The sequence below is a fragment of the Bombus huntii genome, chromosome 12 (genome assembly GCF_024542735.1).
Source record: "Bombus huntii isolate Logan2020A chromosome 12, iyBomHunt1.1, whole genome shotgun sequence".
NCBI classification, from domain to species: domain Eukaryota; kingdom Metazoa; phylum Arthropoda; class Insecta; order Hymenoptera; family Apidae; genus Bombus; species Bombus huntii.
The window spans coordinates 3559424-3580590 of NC_066249.1; the positions used below are offsets into that span (position 1 = coordinate 3559424).

Sequence of the window (21167 nt, forward strand, 5' to 3'; positions counted from 1 at the left end):
CGACTTGAACATACTTTTAAAGCGAATCTAGGCATGGCGAAATCATTCTCGAGAATCGATCGTTTGTTGTTTTTGAATATTATGGCTGTATTCGAATGAGACACGGATCTTTTCCTCTGCCCCGTTCCGTACCAGGTACAAGCTGGTGTCGACGCTCAAAATTCTAGTGTACACAGCCATTTGAAATGACAGAACGGTTCCCCGACTCGGGTTCATCGACGTGATAATCAGCGAGGCGTGCTCCGGCTCCTTGCGGAGCGTGAAGTGCTACATCTCTGGCGACAAAATTGATTGAATCACGTTCAAAGAAGATACGGGTAGGCGCCCCGAAGGGGGAAGTTGGAGAAACTTGTCACGATACAGAATAAAAAGGAAGTAAGTTATCTGTACGAAGAAACGAAAGGAGACGAGAGGTGTGTAACGAAGAAGAAGAACCAGTTATCTGTTATCAGGATCCGAAGTCCAATGAAGATCCACTGGCATGGCCACGCAACTCAGCCCCCGAAATTCGGAGGTGAACGCTCTTGAGCAGCGGGGCTATCTTATTGGCAAAAAAATCGGACAGGTTATTTATCCCTAACCCTCTATTCCCCACCTGTTCGTTAACCTCTTCCAGTTCCCCTCTACCTGCTTTTTGCTCTGCAATATTGTGTCGTCTGTTTCTTTTTAAACTCTGTACGTTCCTTCAAACGTTCCCGCGTTCTCATCTCTTTCGTAGGACGAGCATATATTCTTTATACTTTTTATTTTTTGTAACCCGAATTCTTTTTATATTATCGTATAATTATTCCCGGAGGCAAACTGGAATTTTGTAAATGTTAGGGCTCGTATGCGACCGTACACCTGGCGGAATATGTGGACGGAACGAGCTCGAAGAAATTGCGATTAGCTTGTAAGATATTCGACAAAGAAAAAGCACCGCTCGATTTCCTCAACAAGTTCTTTCCTCGTGAACTCGAAATCCTTACAAAGATTGAAAATCCTCATATAATTCAAGTAAGACCAGAATGCTAACGGAACAATACGTTATTTAACGATCGATAAAAAAAATTACAGGTGCATAGTATATTGCAGCGTGGTCCAAGAGTGTTCATATTCATGCGCTATGCAGACAATGGCGACCTCCTGGATTTTGTAAAAAGAAATGGTGTTGTACCGGAACAACAATCGAAGCTTTGGTTCAGACAAATGGCTTCCGGTCTGCACTACCTCCACGGGAAGAATATCGCCCACCGTGACCTTAAATGTGAGAACATTCTGTTATCCAGGAAGTTCAATGTCAAGCTTGCAGACTTTGGTTTTGCGAGATTCTGCGTTGATCACGAAGGTAGACGCGTTCTCAGCGAGACTTATTGTGGCTCTGCGGCATACGCTGCACCGGAAGTTGTTTCCGGTACCCCCTACAACCCAAAACTGGCCGACGTCTGGTCCCTTGGGATAATCCTATTTATCATGCTAAACGCCTCCATGCCCTTCGACGATTCGAACCTAAAGAAACTATTGAAGGATCAGATGTCGAGGAACTGGATGTTTCGATCCCGAGTACGGGAAACGGTATCTGCACTGGCAAAGAGTATCGTGAAACATATTCTGGAACCGGACATTACTTTGAGGTTAACGCTAGAAAGAGTTCTAGGCCATGAATGGGTACGCACGAAGAAAGAGAAACCTGGATCTCTTACTGGTCGATTAGTACATTCAGCACCGCCTATTCACGCGCAGGTGATTCATCTTAAATAAGAAACAAATATAAAATTTCCAGCACATTATGCGTCCACATTTTTTATAATTTACATTGTACCAGACTTGTGGAGGCGGAGGAAATTTAGTTGGAGCAGGGGCTGCAGGGGGTTGCAACGTACCCGTAGTACTAAGAGGATTACCGTCATTCAAGAATGCTGAGAATCAAAATCATGGTACCATCGTAAAGGCTACGGACAATGCGGGAAAAGATACACAGTTGTCTGCCATTGAATGAAGAAATATAGGACCGACAAGGATGAACCAGCGTCGTTCGTGCGTCGAACGTCGACGAACACACGAATGTTTATAATACATTTTTTTTACATTGCTGATTATTGTTGATATATACATGGTTTTTAATAACGCATACTTTTAATAAAGAATATCACAGTTTTAATAGTGCATAATATCATGAATAACGATCTATATAAATCGGGAATAAATCTAAGAGGATGATAATAATTAAGTTTATTGTACAACTAGCATCTATTAATATACAAAACTATAATTTTTGATTACACGTTCGGTAACGTGACATAATATAAGTAAGTAATAAGTAACGGTACAAGTAAATATATTTAATATATATAGTTTACACTAAAACAACAAATAATTTACACGATTTAATATATCCTCGCTTCTGTGTCAATCTCGCCCGGCATAGCACCCTCTCATGTTAAAACTACACGTACACGTATATTTTGCCTGAGAGAGATTGATCTGGGCGATCGAAAAAATCATAAAGGATATTATCTAGTGAGGTTGAGTCTAGAGGGCAACTCAAATATAACATGCTTATCCTTGTAAAAATATTAATCCGTTCGTGGCCTGGATTATCAGCATCGCGTGTACAGAAGGCGTGGTTTACTCTGGTCGATTTTGTGCGTGTTTCATTTGTAAAATATAAAATAACTCGCTATTATGCGCGTGTTGCTTTACAAACGATTTTTTATCTCGAGGTTGCAATGAATCGCCCTTTTTATTTCGTACTTCGAGCGAATAATTAATTCGCCAAGAACAAGTCATTTCCTATGTGAAATAAAAGATGCACTCATCACGAGAGCAACAGTTGTATACAGACGATACAATTTCTCTATTTACAAATACTATAATAAAACGTCTAGATATAGATTTAAGTATTTTTTACAAATGTCAGCCAACGTATGGCGTTGTTTCTCAGATCAGAGTTTCCATTCTCACGAATAACAAACAATTTAACACTTCGATAAGTGTCGCAGATTTATCGAATGAAATATTTCTCCTCTGGTATCTAAACCCATCCACCGGTCAGTTTGTGGAACATCTCTTCGTTCAACGTTTGATTCGCCTCTTTCGATCGCATCGACAAGAATATATATCCTCCAATGAATTCGTGAACGACTTTACAGTCTGCAGACTGGCACTCAAAGATAATATTCTCTTCCTCGAATTGAACCATCATATGTTTTACTTCCCAGTTTACGTTCCATGCCTGTGTAAATAAGATGCCGATAGTACAAAGTCCTTTACATATACCAGGTCCTTAACAGTTATATACAGATAAATCCGCTCACCTTCATCGTATTGTATCTCCAAGTTTTCAAGTGATCGCCACTGTGCAGCTCCATCCGCATCAGCCTATTATTAGCGATCCCCAACAGTTCGTCTTTACTCTTTCCAGCGAATCTAACCACAAACAGAGAGATCCCATACTCGGGAAGAGATTGCCACGCTTTAATGTAGTTCAGTTTGGCCTCGATTAGAGGCAGATCTTTCACGTTAGCGTGTGCCTCCAAAATCCTCTGAACCAGCTACGAATATAGAAAAAAGAAATCAATTCCCGAAGAGAACAATTACAGAAACAAGTAACTTACCTTTCCTTTGAACTTCTTTGCGAATCTAGGCGCGACGTAATCTTCGGGCACAATATCAAGAGCGCTGGGATTGATCGCAGGTGCAGGGGCGGGCCTTTGCAATTGCAAGAAAGCCGTGATACTGTTTACCTCGCTTTCGTAAGAGGCGTCTGCGAGAGAACGCCCCTTCGCCGCTAATCTGCACGCCGCCATCCATTTCGCATATTGTTGTTCCTGCAACGAGCAACAGAGAACTCGGTAATTCCCACGCAGAGACGGTAAAGCCGCTAAAGTCACTTGATCTAACGGTTGCTAATTGCAGATTAATTAAATTTCAAATGCGAACGTCGGCGTGGACGAGGGCGGAGGCTGGGTGGTACTCACATTGTCGCATCTGATCCACATCTCGGTCATGCCCTCGGCACTGGGCACCTCCAACCTGATCCCGTAACGACCTTGCGAGAGATGGACATCGGGCGTGACCTCGCATCCACGCAAATTGATCACGTGGGCAGGCGACTCGGTGCTATTCGTCTCCTCCCGACTCTTGTATAGCCTCAGCTGAAGGTCCCTGCACGTGACCCAGTAGCGCTTAAATGCCTTCAAGGTGAAACGCTTCGGCTTCAAAAAGCGAAGGTAGTCGCACAACTCGGGCACCTGGGTGATGTCGCTGGGGCCATTACTAATATTACTGCCCTCTAAAGTGACTTGAAGGTCCGTCAAGGCAGCATCAATGTCGTCCTCGACCGGAGAGGAGGCGCCATTGCTGTCGTAACTCGGCTGCGGTACGCTCGCCTGAAGATTCACTTGCACCTGCGTCACAGAATACAAATGTGTCCAATGTCCACCGCGTTTCTACCTTAGATAGGAGTTTCCTCTTTCTTAATCCGATAACCACGACAGAGAAACCGGTAGGCGTGTATCGGATCGATGATGCCAACGTTTTCTCGATTTGTTAATCGATTTAAGAAAACGAGATTTGCATGGGAAGATAGAACCGAGCGGAGGCGATTTATCGTAAAGGCGGACGAGTGTCTTTAACTGGGCAAACGTTCCGTACGATCGTCGAGTAAACTTTTCTTACTTTCTGCGTTCCTATTTTCAGATGTCCCGATATGCCGATCTTTCCACAATTTTAGAAACGAATCCTCCGCTGCGATGTCTCGTGTCATCGTCAGCTATTTCAGTCTGCCGCTCGCCAAGACCGTCTCTGGACGTAGATATATATAGATCGATCCGGTCGGCGAGCGCCGGATGTTTGGATCGTGAAAACGTTAGCCGCGTAAACAATTGCGCAGCGGCTGGTCGTCGCGGTGCTACAGCGCAAATTCTCGCAAACGGAAAAGAGTAAAAGGCTCGGTCGTCGTCGTTAGACCCAAAACGGTAAGAAAAATACCTGCAGCGCAGCGAACATGAGCATTTCCTCCTCGGTGCAGTCTATTTCTTCGGCGAGCAGCTGCCATTTGGCCTGCTCGTAAATCATGTTGATCCTGACAGCGTCCGTCTTCGGGTTCAGATCGTAGAAGGAGTAGAACTTGAATTTCAGCCTCAGGGTGTCGAATTCGCGTATTCCCTGTTCCATGATCGACAAGGACGAATCGAGCCAGGCCACGTTCATCCTGGCGCGTTCCACGAGGTTCTTCGGCCTGATCAATTTTGCCCGTACCTCCGGTGAGATGGTGGTCGGACTCTGGGCTAGAGACTCGGACAGCCCACCGTTCAATACCTCAAGGCTCATAGTGCTATTGTTGGCGTTGAACGATCCGGTGCTACCAAAACCCGACGAGTTGTTGTTCCTCTTCCAGGTACCGGTTTGCTGGAAGAAACGCAGGCAAAAGAGCGAAACGTGAGTGTACGTTAGCACAGGCGAGATCGTGCTCGCAGCCGGGCAATAAATACATCTAATGACTACCGCCGGCCGGAAAAACGGGCCGCTCGCGAGAAGCAAATTAGTTTTCTGAGATGAACGACTTCGTAAGCGGTAATGATAGGCCAATATCGATAAATCATAGCCGTGGCAATCAGGTCGATCGGGGATTATTTATTACCATAACAGGTCCGGTCTGGCTCTCTCTGATATTCCCGATCCTATCGATCGACCAGATCCACGATACACACAACTAGTGGTTCGGTATAGAGATTCGTACTTACCGAGACGGGCGAGCTGATCGGCGTGCTGTGATTTCTGTTGTTGGGTGTGACCGGCGCGCACATGAAAGGGCTGCTCTGGTCCAGACTGCCCGTCGATCCTCTGGGACTCTGACTCACTGGAATGAACGTGTTCGTGTCCGCGGGGACGTTCCAATGGCCGTTCTTTTGATTCTCGATTTTCTTCTTCGCCGGAAGATCTTTCAAATTATATTTCAAGTGATTCGACTCAAGCGGTTTGCAAAATGATAATTCTTCTGGATGTCTGATACCTAAACGTTGCAATAGGAAACATTTATTTTAAAAACATCGCGTTGTCGAAATCTTTCGAAGATGTAACTACAACCGGTGGTGTCTTAATCTCCATATATTTCTTATTTTGCAATGATACACGGTTTGCATATGCTTTTTACCATATGTAATTTGTTCTATTACGAGAAAATAACGACAGTACGTAAGAGCTCACGCGTTACCATATCTATTTATGAGTATGACACGAGGCTATCGGCGAGGTCATCTGTCCGCTACTATGTGGACAAAAAACAAGAAACGAGACGTAATAACCATCGCGGTGACGCGGATAAATAATTTCACGAGTTGGCAATTTCTATCGAGCGTCGTTTTCCCGTGGTGCGAGAGCTTGTTACACTGTGAAACCGTCTCGATTAATTACCGTGCCGCCCTACAGAAGAATATTTTCTCGGCAGAATTCTTCTTGCAACTGTAAGGCAAGGCGGCGCGATACAATGCCTTCATTATCGCGGCGAACCACTTCCTTGATTAAAAAAACTGCTCGTTAGAACAACCATGCTCAGCCTCGGACACGAAGGCTGGCGCGACCTTCGCGTGACTGGGAATTTAACAATTTTATTTTATTATCAGGACCAATTAGCACCATCACGGCTAGGTGTCGTGCGAACTGGCCGCCTATGCTGAAATTCCATTTTAAAACGGCCGACCTTAGCGACCGTTTAACACCATCAAAGTTTCAAATTTCAAACCGATTTACACGTCTCGCTGCCAATTAACCACCGACTCCGAAACACTTAAGTCGTCGTTTCAAATCTTAAAAAAATAAAACCTTGAATTTTTAAATCGTATCTTCTTATAGGACCACGGTGCCGGTTATTTCTGAGGAATTCCTAGAGGAAAGACTCACCAAGTTCCTTGCACAGATTAATCACGGCGTTGAACGTCTTTACGGAGAAGTCGACCTTGCAGTCGAGGCAACGCGTGTCCGGCAACTGTACTCTCAGAGTTTTGTGCATCGGTGTGAAGTGGAGAAGCGCATCCGCGGCAACACCATACTGATCCAAAGTGCTTCTCGTTCTGGTGAGCCAGTGATTCCTCTCGGGCCACCATAACGCGTGATCCGACCAGTCCATGGCGATATCTGCATACAACAAACAGAATAGGAAATTGAAAAGGCCGTTGGAAGAATTATTTCGTTCTTATCTGGACGTGTCATGGCTAATTTCACGGCGTTACGAAGATGGACATGTTCGGTTAACCGATGGTCAGAGGGGGTCGATTGTTTAATGCTTCTTTAAGGGAGACGAACCAACCTCAATTTATCAATGAAGATCCAACGAGATGGCGGTCGTAGACACGCGTGTTTATTGCCTTTATCATCGGCCCCTTTGACCGTCTCGCGATTCCGGAAACAGAAAACACCCCTAATGTTTTGTTGGGGTGGGATATATCGGGGGGGATTATTCTCCGGATGGAGATTCGGAGCAACGATAATGGGCCCCTCTCAATTGATCTATCAGAACATTGATCAATGGAACAGCGGAAAAGTTCTCCGTACATAGATATGGGTCTATTTAAGATCCGATCCAATGAACAAGAAAAATTGAAACAAATTTACAGCAACCTGTTAGAATCTTCATTCTTATAAATTCTTGCTTTACAGTAACATAGAGACACCGTTCGCGCGTTCCTTCTATTTTTTCGTCCGAGAATACTCGATGTTCTCGGTCGTTCGTTCGCCATTCGTACGAGACGACTTGGAACATTCCGCGCAATAACTTGGTAGATTTAATTTCTCTTGCGGTCGCGAATGTACGACTTCCCAAGTCTCCGACCGCAGCCTTAAACCCCTATCCTCGTTAGAGCCACGATACTTTGGTATAGCGAACGAACGAGCGAGCGAGCGAGCGCGCGCCAGCTTTCTGTATTTTTCTTTCCACGTCATACCCAGACCCCGTATCCGGGACATGTGCGTCAGAGTTTCACGACGCTTCCTATCCGGGCCCTGTGCACGCTCGATGATTTACGCACAGCGGACTTAACGACCACGTGGTTGGGTCCTATCGCGCGTCCTGTTTACGTTATTGTCCCATGGAATTATTACTGAGACCGGTTATCGGATTTCCATGTCGTAATTCTTGGAATATTCTACGATCCTCGCGTGACTTTCCCTATTTTCTCTAAACGATAATCACGCGGAACGTTATTGGTGATTTGGATAGCTCTATTGAATCGGAATGGGCTAGTTTAGCGAAACAAATTGCTCGATTCCACCCTATACCGTATTGCCAACGCTGTCCCGCTATTACAACCCATCGTGAATTGAAATGCTATTATTCCCCGTAACGTCGAAGTCCCCCATAATTGCCGAGAGTCAAGGTATCCGTCGCGATCCACTAATTACGCTCCCTCGGGTGTACGGAGCAACTGTTGCGGAGATAAAATCGGCCGATGGGGTGCGACATAAAAGGATGCCCGGAGGCTGGAGCGTCTTTCTCGCTTCAAAAGGTTTCCTCGTACATACATTTGTTTCTACGCGGCCAGAAACCTACGGCTCAATTCGAGCACACGCCCTTCTTCCTCTTGCATGTCGAGTAGGCCGGCCTCTTCTTTTCTTTCCCTTCGATTGCCGGTCGTGCGCGCTTGTGAACTCGTCGCGGCTCTCGCACAAGCAACCTTCTTCGTGTTTCTCTCGCGAGGAGCGGTTACAATGAAGCTTTGAGAATCCAGCACACAACTTTGCAAACGCGTACTCGCATCCACGGATAGGCGCAGTCGAAGATATTCGTCCCGGACTGCGCACCCCCGTCCCTTTTGTGTCCATTCTTTCGCACGAGCGGCCCACTTCTCACAATCGCGGAGAAAGAGAAGAGAAAAGAGAGAGACAGAGAGAGTACCAAAGCCGAGACACAACCCCTTGTATACGGGAAGACGTCGACAAGGGTGTCGGCTGGCTCAAGGGTTTCATCCCTCGCCGCCTCTTGAAACCGAAGAAAACCGGTCCGTTTCTGCTGCTCTTCGGGAAATATGCGCGACAGACACACGTGTATGCATGCCTGTCTGAAAAACAAATTTTCACAGCTGTTCCGTTCCATGTTTGCCTGATTTAACGACTCGGACCCCCAAAATCCTTACCACTCTCCGTCTGAACATCGTTTAAAGTGACTATTACCAACCACATGCTGGGGAAAGTGGAACCGTCTACGTGACATGCGTATCGTTTCTCCAGGGTGTGAATCGGACCGTAGAGGCTCGTGAATTTTGAGTTGAGTGTGTGACTTGAACAGTATTCGATTGTTTTTTTTTTAAACGACGCTCTTTAAGATTTGTGGACGCTAAAAGCGTGTTCTATGTTGTCCAACAAGGTGTCTTTGCATCTGAAAGAAACAGAGTCTCTTACTACAGCTGCTGCAGGCTAAAAGCGAGAACAATGTACCGATGTCAAGCTCCTAGAGCTCTCTTTCTCGTCACGAGTCTGTGTCTCGTGCAGAAGCTTTTAAGAGTCGACGTTCTTCGTAGCGTAATCAAACCGAGCTATAAATTTACATGGTAATTTACAGTTCTTGCTTGGAGTTGCCCGAAAAGAAGTAAACGAGTACTCGTTTCTTGTCATCTTCGTAATTCGCATAGTGCATAGAGGTTGCCTGGTTTCTCGTCGAGTACACGAGCTAACTACATATCTCTTTTCTATGCGAGAGAGTTGTCGCGAGGCACGCGACGAATTCAAAGGACGTCGCGGGTGTACCGTTAATGGGATGATCTTTTCCAGCGTTGACCCGGAGTGCTACGCGGTTTTTACGCACCGTTACGTTGCATCAGCTACGAAGATACGAATATAAATGGGTCGAAGAGAGGAAGCTCTCCTTCACGAGACTACAAAGCTACGCGATTGTGCAGCTGCGGTCTATAAATATTTCGCGAATTTTAGGACTCGCCGCGAGACCACGCTGCTCTCCTATCGAGATCTCCGGGACCTTCGACACCACCCACGCGATTTTCAACGCTCGCGGAAAGCGACGAAACAAAGAAGCTCGAGAAGCAATACCGTCCCGAAAAAACGAGTTTCTCGCGTTAAAAGAGAAAAGACCGAGGAGAATGCCGAAGGGAATGACTTTGAAATCGCCAACTTTGCGAGCCACATTCCGCTCGTCGAGTTGTTTGTGACTCGCAGCGATGTTACAACACGCCGGTACAGCTACCTACGACGCGTTTAGTATGCATTGTCTTTCATTACGGCTACCGCGAAGTGGAAGCACCATCGTGGCCGAGCTGTAACTACAAGATATTAACTGACGTCTGTCACGATATAAAATATTCAATTAGACGATCATACACTGGTCGTGTAGCGTACAATACGAATACTGAAAGTTCCCGTTCCAATCGGTCATTTGTTGGATACAGCATAGAGGAGGAATTCTGACTACGAAACAGTCTGACAAACATTGATTTTTATCATTATCCAAACGTTGAACTTGTACATGAGACCAAATGATCGCTACTTTACATCATCGTTCAACAATTTAGTATATCTACCACCTTAAATATTAAAAACTTGGCAATGTTTTTAGATTCGGATATTTTAAGATTTAGAAAGCTTCTTTTTTACATCTGTTAATCTGTAATTCTTAAAATTGCTGGAACTGCATGTAGGTAACGGAGCGAGCATATTGTCGATTATTTGCCGCCGAGGCAACGACCCGGAATTGAACGTTACCGTATATTACGCTAGCATTTGCAAGGATGCGTTACGAATGACATTTAGCGACGACGAGACGCTCCACCTGGAAGTTCAACCGTGAAAAGTGCAACGGACGGTGCAACGACCGGCCGATGCACTTGGCGAAATATCACGTTGGAAAATGGAGCTCGATCTCTCTCAAAAAGCGAATCACTTGTGGAACTGTAATATCTGCACATTCTGTCATTTCGAGTCACGTGAATGACAATAGACCGGTAAGAGCGCGATGTAGGAAGAAGAGCGATGTAGCGTGGATCTCTGGTTGAGAAGAAACCGTACTGATTCAACGACAAGAAAATGTTCTTTGCATAACAACGAAGAACCGATGTGTGTGTGTGTGTGTGTGTGTGTGTGCGGTGTACCGCTAGGAGTGGCATCGTGACACACTAACGAGAAAAACGACCTCTTGCAGGTCGCCTTATTGCTCGTACCAGTGACCGGAAACGCGCATCGTACGAGGATACGTTCGAATCCATTTCTCGGATGAATCGTTTTCGTTTACACGAAAATATCTCGCAGCGACGGATGTTGGCAACTAGGTAATCGTGGAAGTCGTTTAGAAATTCCGTTGCATTATTTCCGGCATAGATTACGGAATAAAAATTCTAAATTCATAGTATTTAATTGCTTCCTGCCTACGTTGTTTTTATCGAACCGTAAAGAATTTATGAACTAAGTAGAACTGAAATTGTACGAATCTCGAAAGAAACGGTGAGTTAAACTGTTATTTAAAGCAGAAGCATCGACAGCTTACGGTAACAGTGGAAATGTAATCGGGCGAAGGAAGTCGTCGACGAGGGAACAGAATCCGGCTGCTTTTCTACCATTCCTCGTGGCGGTCGTGAGTGAATCTATTTCAGTAGAGCCGCGTTTGGAGCGTCGAGTAAATACAGCCGAGTGTAAATCGAGAACCAACATAGCGGAATAATTCCGGAGAAACGCGCGTGTTTCGAGGAGATTCCGTTGAAATGTGGCTTGCCAACGATCTACGAAATTCCTATTCGTTTGCGAATCAAGCTCGTTTGGCAGTGGCGAGAAAATTGTCGAGAGAATACAACAGAAAATACAACAAAATTTCGACGAATGTTCGTGTCGAGTGGATAAACGTTCGCTTAAACCGAATTTAGAATACAAAGAAAACCGCGTCAGGCGAAAGGAGGCTCGATCACGGAAGAGCACACGTCTGACATGGATTGATTAAGAATTCTATAAGGCAGTGAGTAATTTAAATAATTAGGCGGGGATCGCATTGATATTGCACGCGGCACTTGTACCTGCTTCGAGGAATGTTCTTCGATCGAATCAATTGCACGTTTCCCTCGGCGTCGGACCAAGAGCCGGAGAACGGCGGAATTGCCACTCGAACGGAGTCACTGTCATTAAGGCCGCTTCTTAGCTGAAAATTTATCACCGTGGCTGTCTGTAGCCGAAACGGACGAGCGGCGCGGCGCCCCGGGGAATCCTTTTGCTCAAAAATACGTGACCGTGTCCCCCTCGATTTAATAAAACACCGAGGACAACCAGCGTAGAAGCATGGTAATTCGTGTCGGGTCTCGTTTAGTCCCCTCTAATTGCTTTATATTTGTTCGCCGTTTAGTATCGAATCAATAATGGGTCGTGCACTTTATGAAATTAGCATAACATGGATTGGCAATAAGTTGTTCGTGTTTTCCTCCTGTTTAACATTGCGTCGAGTTTAAGTTTTAAAGGGCAGTTTCTCATTGTCAGCTTTTTCGCAAACGATTAAAAGGAGGTCGTTAGACAATGAAAAGTGTAACGAAAAAACTAGGCCGAGTTTACGATTCTCTCGACGTACTCGATGCAGCGAATACCTGTGACGAAACGATAATTACATCGAATTGCATAGGTACCTACGTCGCGTATACCTGTGTACATGACTCGTATAGAGTGCTTGTTATCGTCGCTCGTTGCATATCAAGCCGCGACTGTTCGCAACACTGATCCCGAACACAAAGAACAGTGTCAACAGCTGACCAAACAGTTCGTAACGTGCAACGTGTCCGTAACGTACACCTCGTTAAGCGTCCTCGATAATTCCTCGACGATGGATGAACTCATCTTCGCTCTCTGCTTCCCCAGCGTAATCCTTTCAGCGGCGCGTGGATCGTAGCTTTATCACGACCGAAATTGTTTTCTTTTAAAATACTAGAGCTCCTTAAGCGACAGGATTATCTCGCCACTCTAATATACATGTAAATATTGAAAAGCACTGGGAGCACGTGCGGTCTATGTAAACGTAGACGAGGGAGGAGAACACGCGAGCAGAGCGCTGCTCATAGCGCGCGCGCAGCACCGGGGTGAACGCTTAATAAGGGGACAAAACCCGCGGTGCACGTGGCTACACATAACACCCCTTTCCGCGGAACAAACGATCCTCGACGGAAGTCACGATATAATATTATGATATAATAATGGGAGCACGAGAACCGAGCGGTGATGGTGACACAATGCTGTGCGACCCGGTACATCGCTGAAAGGACCCTCCATCCCTTTTTTCCGCCGAGTTCCTGCGCGAAAAACCAAGGGGACCCGGGCAACGCAGCCACCCTCTGTGCCTCTGCAATTGTGCAAAGAAATGTGGGCCATTGAGAGGGGAGAAAGAGAGGACCAGAAGGACGCGTAGTGCCGGCTCTGTCAACAAGGACGAGCGTTGGAGTACGAGTTCAGGGGCGGATCCAATCTATCACGTGGGACATTTGAAAAGACTCGCGTCACAGATTTATTTAGCTTTATATACGTGATGTGGTTTCACAAATTGTACAATCTGGTTTATAAAGGTAAAACCAAGTATTCGTATAAAACGTATCTACAGGGGGAGATCGTGCCCATTCACGAGGAATTTTCATATAATTGAGACGTATCCGTGCCTGCAACGCGTGCGAATAGATTCGTCGAGCAACCCCTTTGCGGTTTTTAGCGACTGCTTCTCCCTGCAGTTCTGTTTGGTGAGCTGGAGCATCGTCGAGTTACCCTCGAGCGAACCACAAAGACAAGTTCGCAGAAAACTGCAAGACCAAGCCGAGCCAAGTCCTAGTCTGGTACCAACGCCCCTTTGATTCCTCGGTCGATTAAACGTGGCGCCGCTTCTTTTGCCGACGAATCTCGAAACGATGACTGTGAAATCAAAGCGACGGGACTACGAAACGATCCTTCCGAATGCTATCGCTTGGGGGAGGCCACCGACGTCTCCCTGTGGATTTGGTTAACGAGAACCGCCCTCGTCTACGATTTTATCTGCTGGCAAATGAAACTCCCTGGCGGTTGATACAATTAATCTCAAGCCACAAGTCATGCTTCATATCGGATGTCTGGTAAAATTTAATGTTCGAGGACAAGAAATAAAGATCAAAACCGGAATGATCGCATAAAGAGGCTAAAAGAGAATGGAGCGAATCGATCGTGATCAAAAACCATGTAAAGGCAAAAGATTAGATACAGGTCAGTCCAGGCGTGAATTTATTTCTCTGCACGGTGTCCGCAATGCGGCACGAAGGTGAGAGATATGCAAATCGACCAGCTTGTACCTGTTGCGTTCTATTTAAATCCAGTACTCGTTGTTCAGATTGTGTCTCGTGCTCGCCATTAATCGACTTTCCCGAACCAGGGAGTCGCTCGAATTCTCTTGGAAATACATAATGACTCGGTTGCCGCGAGAATTATGCAACCGCGTGGGGACCACAAACGCCGCCAAGTGCAGTTGTCACGCTGAAACCTTTCGTCATGGTTAATGCACGAGTTGGTTCGCGGCGTGGCCGAGCTATCGCCGGCCCTTAATTGTTCTAAAATAAGCACTGACTCAGACCCGACGCCTTTAACTGAGTTTAATCCGTTTGTATGGTTCGTCACGTCGATCCAGAATCGGCGTCCGTAACGCAACACCAACGCTCGACGCCGAAGTATCGGTGGTGGGAGTATGGAAGCAAGCGCGTACAAATCCTTTTCCCGTGACGAGTACCATCAAAGGAAGCGTCTCTTTCCGTGATCATCGGATAATTAGAAATTACATATTCAATGAGCAAGCCGGGGTCGTCGAACGATCGGTCGACCATTTCACGCGACTGGGAGTGATACAGTCGGATGATTCGTGAGAAAAAGGTTCGTGATATAATAAAATGAATGTTCGAAACGCTTGCTAGACCATCTTAGAGTTATCTGCGTGTATGCGCGCAGTTGCTTTACCGCGGTTTACGAGTCCTCCTTCCGAGCGGTAACATACAAGTTGCAATAAATGTCGTGCTTTTTACGCGGGAACAATGGAGGTTAATTCGTTTGTATGGTTAGATGACCTTTCTTATTAGGACGGTAGCAAACAGTAAAATTGAGTCACGTGATTATTCCTCGTAATTATTGCGCAACCATGTAATAAATTAGGAAAGTACATAAGAGGAAACGTTGATCTAATACGAGCGCTGCCATTCACTTCGATATTTGATCGCAAATATCACTTCTAAGAATAACTGGTTGCCGCCACGATGCTAAACACTAAGAGTATTAGACCAGGTTCAAGCCACGCAACTGGTACGCTATGACCAAGGTTGCGATCAGCATAATGCGGCCTGTGGCGTGTCGAGGATGGTAGCGTCGTGTCTCAAGAGGCAGTCATCTCTTCCATGGAAGAGGAGCACGGCGTCGCGCCTAAATAGACCTCGAATTTCAAGTGTGGCTCGGAGCTTTAAATAACTCGCGCGATTAAGCATTATCTGACGTTTCTGGGGGCGTGTACGCGGTCTCGTAATTACGCACGCAGCGCGCGTACACGCGTAGATGCGTATCGTCTATCAAACGACCGCTTGTGTCCCCCTTTTCGATCCACTTTTGCCATCAGCCGTCTATCTGTGACCTCGTTGAAAGAGAATCATCGAATCTGCTCTTCGTTCTAGCGGAACGAAACCAGCGAATTTAGCGTTTAAACATTCGTGTTGCTAAAAGACCTAGATTTCTACCAGATAAACGAAGATCCGTTCCACTTCGTTTTCTCCTCGTTGAAGATTCTTCGTCATCCTCTAATCTCTTGATAAGTTAAACGACAGAATTCAGCAGCAGAGCGGGGAAGTTTCAGTCGCTAAGAAACTTCCACATGGATAAATCCGTCGTCGCGACGCGTGCAACAGGTGCTTGGTTAAAAATGTTTCCGTCGTGGTTGATCGATCGTTTTATATTTTATTCTGGGAAAACGTGGCCGCGACCGACCCGATAAGAAGGGAAACAAGCGACGCGTGACCGCCTGTCCCGGCCATAAAAGGGTGGCGTCTAGGATTGTCCACCGTTTTTAGAAGAACGGCACGAAATCGTCCTATATGGACGTTCGGCATCGACCAGAAAACTATAAGTCGCTTATACGAAAACATGTTAGCGCCTGGTGACGCACGACACGCGTCAAACGCGTTTCTCTCCTCCCACCCGATCGTCCAACGAAACTAGCAACTGGTAACACAACGATGACGCTACCTGTATGGACTTCCTCCGAGCGAATGAATGAATATGTATGCTGAATTTAATTAACGAGTCAAGGCCGTAACTGTTTCCGTTACAAGCGCAACGTCGTGCTTTCGACCCGTTCCGTCTCGTCTCGTCGCGCATGTCACACTTCTTTCTCCGTTTATTTGCCTTTGATAAAACTTTGCTTCGTTTTTCTATGTTTAATAAATCTTCCGTGTTCTACAAAGTACAGTGGGAGGATGATACACGGTGGTTTCATAACCAGAAGCGCTAGACCTGTTACGATTCGTTACGAAACAGGCATCTCTGTTGACTCTACGCGAACGTGACAGGCGAAAGAACGATTCTTTAGAATCGCTTGGAAGGCGAACGCGTAGATAACATCTTGTGAACGTCAATGTTCGACGTTTTCTGTCATTAAAAAGTTTCTCCGATATCATGTTCGTTTATTCGTTACGGTCAACGCAGGACCACTGACATATTTAAAAGGTGTTTTTCTACCAGCTGATAAGTCTTTTAGAGCGAGCTCCAAGGCGAGCTGCAAAAAACCTCCAGCAAGCGATTTTCCACGGTAGCCGCGAGCTAAACGTCGATACTAGGCAAGATTGTGCTGGAATTTCATAAGTGTGGGTGGCCCCTGTCTTTGTCCGCCTGTAACGATAAAATCGGGTCAGGACAGAGCACTCCCTTCGTTCGATATCTCGTATCTATCCGGAGATCGATAACGCCGCGTTGGTCCCGCAGGACGAGCGACTGGACTTGCGATCCGACGGATCCCACGGATTCCAAAGGATAAGCAACAAAAAGTAACACATCTTGGAACGAACAATCTTAAGATCTTCATTTTGATTTATTCGTAGGAGAGATAGATGTGCATGCAGTTCGAAGAATTAGCAATAATAAGTGTGATAGTGCAGTTGTAGTTGACCTTTGTCTTGCAAAATAACGAAGCGATACATAAAACGAGCAATAAACGTCGAGCATAGAAGGTCACTATCCGTGGCTGAGAAAAAAGGTGGAAACAGTGTACAGGGTAGGAAAAAGTGACTTCAGATAACGCTGCTGGGATGTATCGATTTCGTTGACCTTTGGCACGAACACGAGCAGATACATGCGGGTGTGTCTAACGAATTGAACCACTTTTTAGCCCGGAGAATCTACACGGGCCACAGACGTTGGAATTCAATCGACGAAATTAAATCGTTCTCTTTTTCAATCGTGTTTAATCAGGCCGTTGATTTACGATCATGTTCATTGGAGTTGATAAAAATCAGCTGCTCGATCAGAAACGTCAATGAACTTTTTCAATCTTCCAATTATACATTTTATCATGGAATCTTTCCGTCTTAATTTCCAACAACACTTTCCGCTTTCTCACCAGCGATAAGCCGATTTACGTTATTTGCACATAATAGAGGAGGTTCGATGCTCGTTCCGCGATTTCCCACCTACGTTCCCATGAACGTGGCTATCCAGTAAGAAAAATTCACTTTCTCGTACCGAGCAGCGTGGAGTCGGAAGATGCGCGACTGCCCACGCGGCATTTCACCAGAGGTGAAAGGTCGAAAAGAGTTGCCGCGGATAAAAGCATCGCTCGTTAAGCGAACTACCTTGACACCGTGAAACGCTGCTCAAAGCCCTCGTTTCTATCGAATCGTCGATATAAACTCGACGGTTTCCGAGTTCGATGTGCCCGATGTTACGCGTCTTCGAGTAGCGATCGTTTCTCCATTGGCAAACACGTAGTTCGCAACTCGGAGACGAAATAAAAGAAACACTAGCGAAAACGCCGGCGACAACGATCTCGCGAGTGACGCTGCACACGCAATTACATAGATGAAGCCGAAGGGAGCGGTTGAGCGTGACGAGAGAAGAGTACGCGAGAGGACAGAAAAAGAGAAAGAGGAAGGAAGAGGATAGAGTGGAACAGGGAGAATGAGGGGTAGGAAGCGAGAGGGAGCACAATAAATGACAGAACAACGACCCCGCGTTGGCTCGTCGACCAGACAGATCGTTGCCCATCGCGAACGAAATATTCGCCACGGATAAACGTTTCCAACTTTCCACCCCCTGAAACTAGCGGCTCGAATATAGCTGCAAACTTTGCTAGATCGATGCGTTTCTGCCGATGCGATTATTCCAGTGAATAACGGGGTGAATGTCAGATTCTATCCATCATTCGGCTGAAATAAGATAGTCCCGTTGGCGTGTAAAGCGCCAGCCGAGTTCTCGGACACACAATGGGCCATCACGGCAAATTGTGATGCCAGAGGTGTCGGTCACGATCGATGGTCGATCGGAGAAAGGATCGAGGACGTGGAACTTCCGGCAGAATCGAAATAACTTTGCCTGACGCCACGTCGTGGGATTTTAATTCGTGTGGTACCTCCGGATGCGTTCGTAATCGCCTAAAAATTCGTTTGGGAAAAACAAAAGTACGATTCTACCGTTTACTGTCTACGCTCTGAACCCGTCCCGACGAGTTATGGAAATTGCGTTCCGAAGAGGTCATCGGTGAAATGGAAACTTCACGCTGTCACCAGACTCGTTTTGCGTCTCGTCAGCCATCCGAGTAATCGTCAACCCTGTCCGAATACGTCGTTCCTAGCAACCATATAGCTTTATTAAGCTTTCAGAGTTTAAAAACTGTGGATTAAATCTCGGTAGAGCGACCTTTGCGAAATCCGGCATTCGCTTCTATGTATAATACTTCCAGTATTAGCCAGTTAGAAAATGGCGTCATACGATCATTTTGGTTTATGGCAACATTTCTGGTTCCTTCCCCCTAAAGAAAACTGGGTCACGCGATGATATTTATAGAGGTCCAAAAGGGGGTTGCAGAAAGAGTGAAAGAGTGGGGGGCAGGCTGGAGAAAACTATTATTGGAATCGGCTGGGTATTCGCACCCAGCGTGGCGGCGTCTCTTTTGCACGCTTGACCAATCGGCCAAGGAACCGCCGTCGCATGGATCTTGTAACCCGGAACGTGCCTACTCTCTCGTTACCGTGCCATTTGTATTCTCCCCCAATCAGTGCTGCGAGCCGGGCTTTCATTTTCGTTGGTCGAGAATCAGACGGAACCGAGAATTCCGGGGGAGGATCGCGCGAGTCAAATCGATTTCATCCTTGGTCGACCTTCGTCTACGGGGCCTCGTTACGAACGCACGATTTGTTTCCGCTGCTTCCCGTTCGCGTTCGGTGAAAGGGAAAATGAGCGGAAAACGGCGACTAAGGAATAGAAGGAGGAAAGAGCGAGGAGAGATTGCGGGATGGCACAGAAGGCAGCATAGAGGAGAAAGAGAAAGAGGGTGATGGAGAAGGGAGGAGGGATGAGCGTTGCAATTAGTCTTTCCACGGGAAACGCACGCGGTAATGAGGCACGACCGGCTCGCACTTCCGGGACGTCGACGTTGTACGGCCGCGAGAGAGGTTATTCCTCTTTTTGTTTCATTGTGCGCGACTTCCTCGCTTTCTCGAAGAACTGGGGGACGCGGTGATTGTTTCGTCGCCCTGGGCCATTGTAGACGAATCTGCTCTCTGTCGTTCCCTACTGGCTGCGCTCCGTTGCATCGAAAAACGCCGACTCGCTCTGATAATTCGACGCTGAATGCCTCTTGAAACGACGCTGCACTCACCGAGGGAGACCTTGCGAACTTGTGAAATACACCAGCGACGTAACAATAGTGGTTTACTCTTAAGGAAGATTTCTTTCGTACGATCCAACCTCGACTTTCACTTGTGTCCTCTCATCCGATCAGAAATTTTATCGTGAAACACGCGCCGAACTCGTTTCGATGAACTTTGTACATGGTAATATGTGTCTTATATGCAGGTATATTAATCAGGCAACCGGTAAATTTTATGATCCTTGAGTGGACTCGTCCAAAGAATTTTAATGACCATAATGAGACCGCTCCGGTCGTTCAGTTTTTGCAAATCAAAAAGAAGCAGGCAGAATACTGGCTAGGTGGATACAGATAATCATACGTCGACTGGTTAATTAAGTTGTCCGCGGTATCCGTTTTCGATGCGAGTATCGTCGGCCTCTCTGATGCATCGTGATGTCCGGACGCGAGTGGCGCTTGTGCGCTCGTGAATGGACGCGCAGCGACCATCGGATTGATATATTCCATGCAATCAACATGCCTGCGACGTTTCCGGTTCAAGGTATCGCAGTCCTACGCACGTTAAACGCCACGGGAATAGTCTGCTTCTGCGAATCGAGACTTACTTGGTTTAGAGTGAAACGAATCGGAGTACGCCTTCCATCCGAATTCAATTTCGCCATTTGTCAAGTGATACAAGAAAACAACGTGAAAATTTGCTCGCGTAAGCCGTTAATGCAATTAAGCGAATTATCGGGACATGTATGGGCAACGCGAAAGAATGCGAACACAGTCGAAATCGGTATAAAAGGAAGAGGAAAAATTCAGTGGACGTCGCGGCGGATGACGTAACGTGGCTAAGTGACGACCGTGTAAACTGGCGCCACGGATTTGCATTTCGCAATGGCCAGTAAAACCGTGTTCCCCCCAACTTGCGTCTTTAGGAAACACATGCATGCGAGTATATACAGTTTCGTCGAATCGACCTCGTAAAACATAAACGCGACTAAAATACTATGCGCTGACTGGCACAGCAGATTATTGCGCACCTACATTCCATCTTGAACGAATTCTGGATGCGTAATGCTGATCATTGTCGCAAATATCGCTGAACGACGTCCGTTAAGTGAGACGATCGTTCATCAATAGCGAACATGTTTGCCTCATATTATCGCGCCGAGTGAAACAATTCCTAAATAATGGTAAATGTACGAGATACCGATCGATCGAGCTCGCGCGAGTATTTCAATACGGATGCTCGTGTCGCATGTTCGAAAAACTCGAAATTATCCAGGTTTCTTTTATAAATGTAAATTTAGTGCCTTATAGGGTGTCTCATAAATCATATGCTCGACGATGGTTAATTTCGCGGCTGCGGCAGAGGCCTAGT

General features: G+C 46.3%; 2 protein-coding genes across 3 annotated transcripts in view; one reads left to right on the forward strand and one right to left on the reverse strand.

Annotated features, from left to right (window-relative positions):
• Positions 1–54: 54 nt before the first annotated feature.
• On the forward strand, positions 55–2585 carry LOC126871890 (testis-specific serine/threonine-protein kinase 1). 2 transcript variants are annotated; one of them, XM_050631210.1, is made up of 4 exons: positions 55–565; positions 823–996; positions 1057–1722; positions 1805–2585. In XM_050631210.1, the coding sequence occupies exons 1-4, from the start codon at positions 482–484 to the stop codon at positions 1976–1978; spliced, it is 1098 nt and encodes a 365-aa protein (XP_050487167.1). In that variant the 5' UTR covers positions 55–481; the 3' UTR covers positions 1979–2585. The 2 variants fall into 2 exon arrangements, with proteins under 2 accessions (XP_050487167.1, XP_050487166.1); XM_050631209.1 differs by lacking the exon at positions 823–996.
• Positions 2197–21167, reverse strand: part of LOC126871882 (unc-112-related protein-like) — a 37007-nt gene continuing 18036 nt past the window's right edge. Inside the window, exons 2-8 of the mRNA XM_050631191.1 lie at positions 6883–7116; positions 5727–5995; positions 4972–5391; positions 3960–4388; positions 3597–3809; positions 3297–3533; positions 2197–3214 (exon numbers count right to left, since the gene is read on the reverse strand). Coding sequence (XP_050487148.1) covers positions 3014–3214; positions 3297–3533; positions 3597–3809; positions 3960–4388; positions 4972–5391; positions 5727–5995; positions 6883–7116 — 2003 coding nt within the window. The 3' untranslated portion in view covers positions 2197–3013. The remainder of the gene's footprint in view (positions 3215–3296; positions 3534–3596; positions 3810–3959; positions 4389–4971; positions 5392–5726; positions 5996–6882; positions 7117–21167) is intronic.

What these genes read in the sequence shown, in the direction of transcription:
- LOC126871890 (XM_050631210.1), top strand. Translation starts at nt 482, where the DNA reads ATGGCCACGCAACTCAGCCCCCGAAATTCGGAGGTGAACGCTCTTGAG. An exon ending in TTGGCAAAAAAATCGGACAG is followed by an intron (nt 566 to 822) that starts GTTATTTATCCC and finishes TGTAAATGTTAG; the next exon opens with GGCTCGTATGCGACCGTACA. An exon ending in AAAATCCTCATATAATTCAA is followed by an intron (nt 997 to 1,056) that starts GTAAGACCAGAA and finishes AAAAAATTACAG; the next exon opens with GTGCATAGTATATTGCAGCG.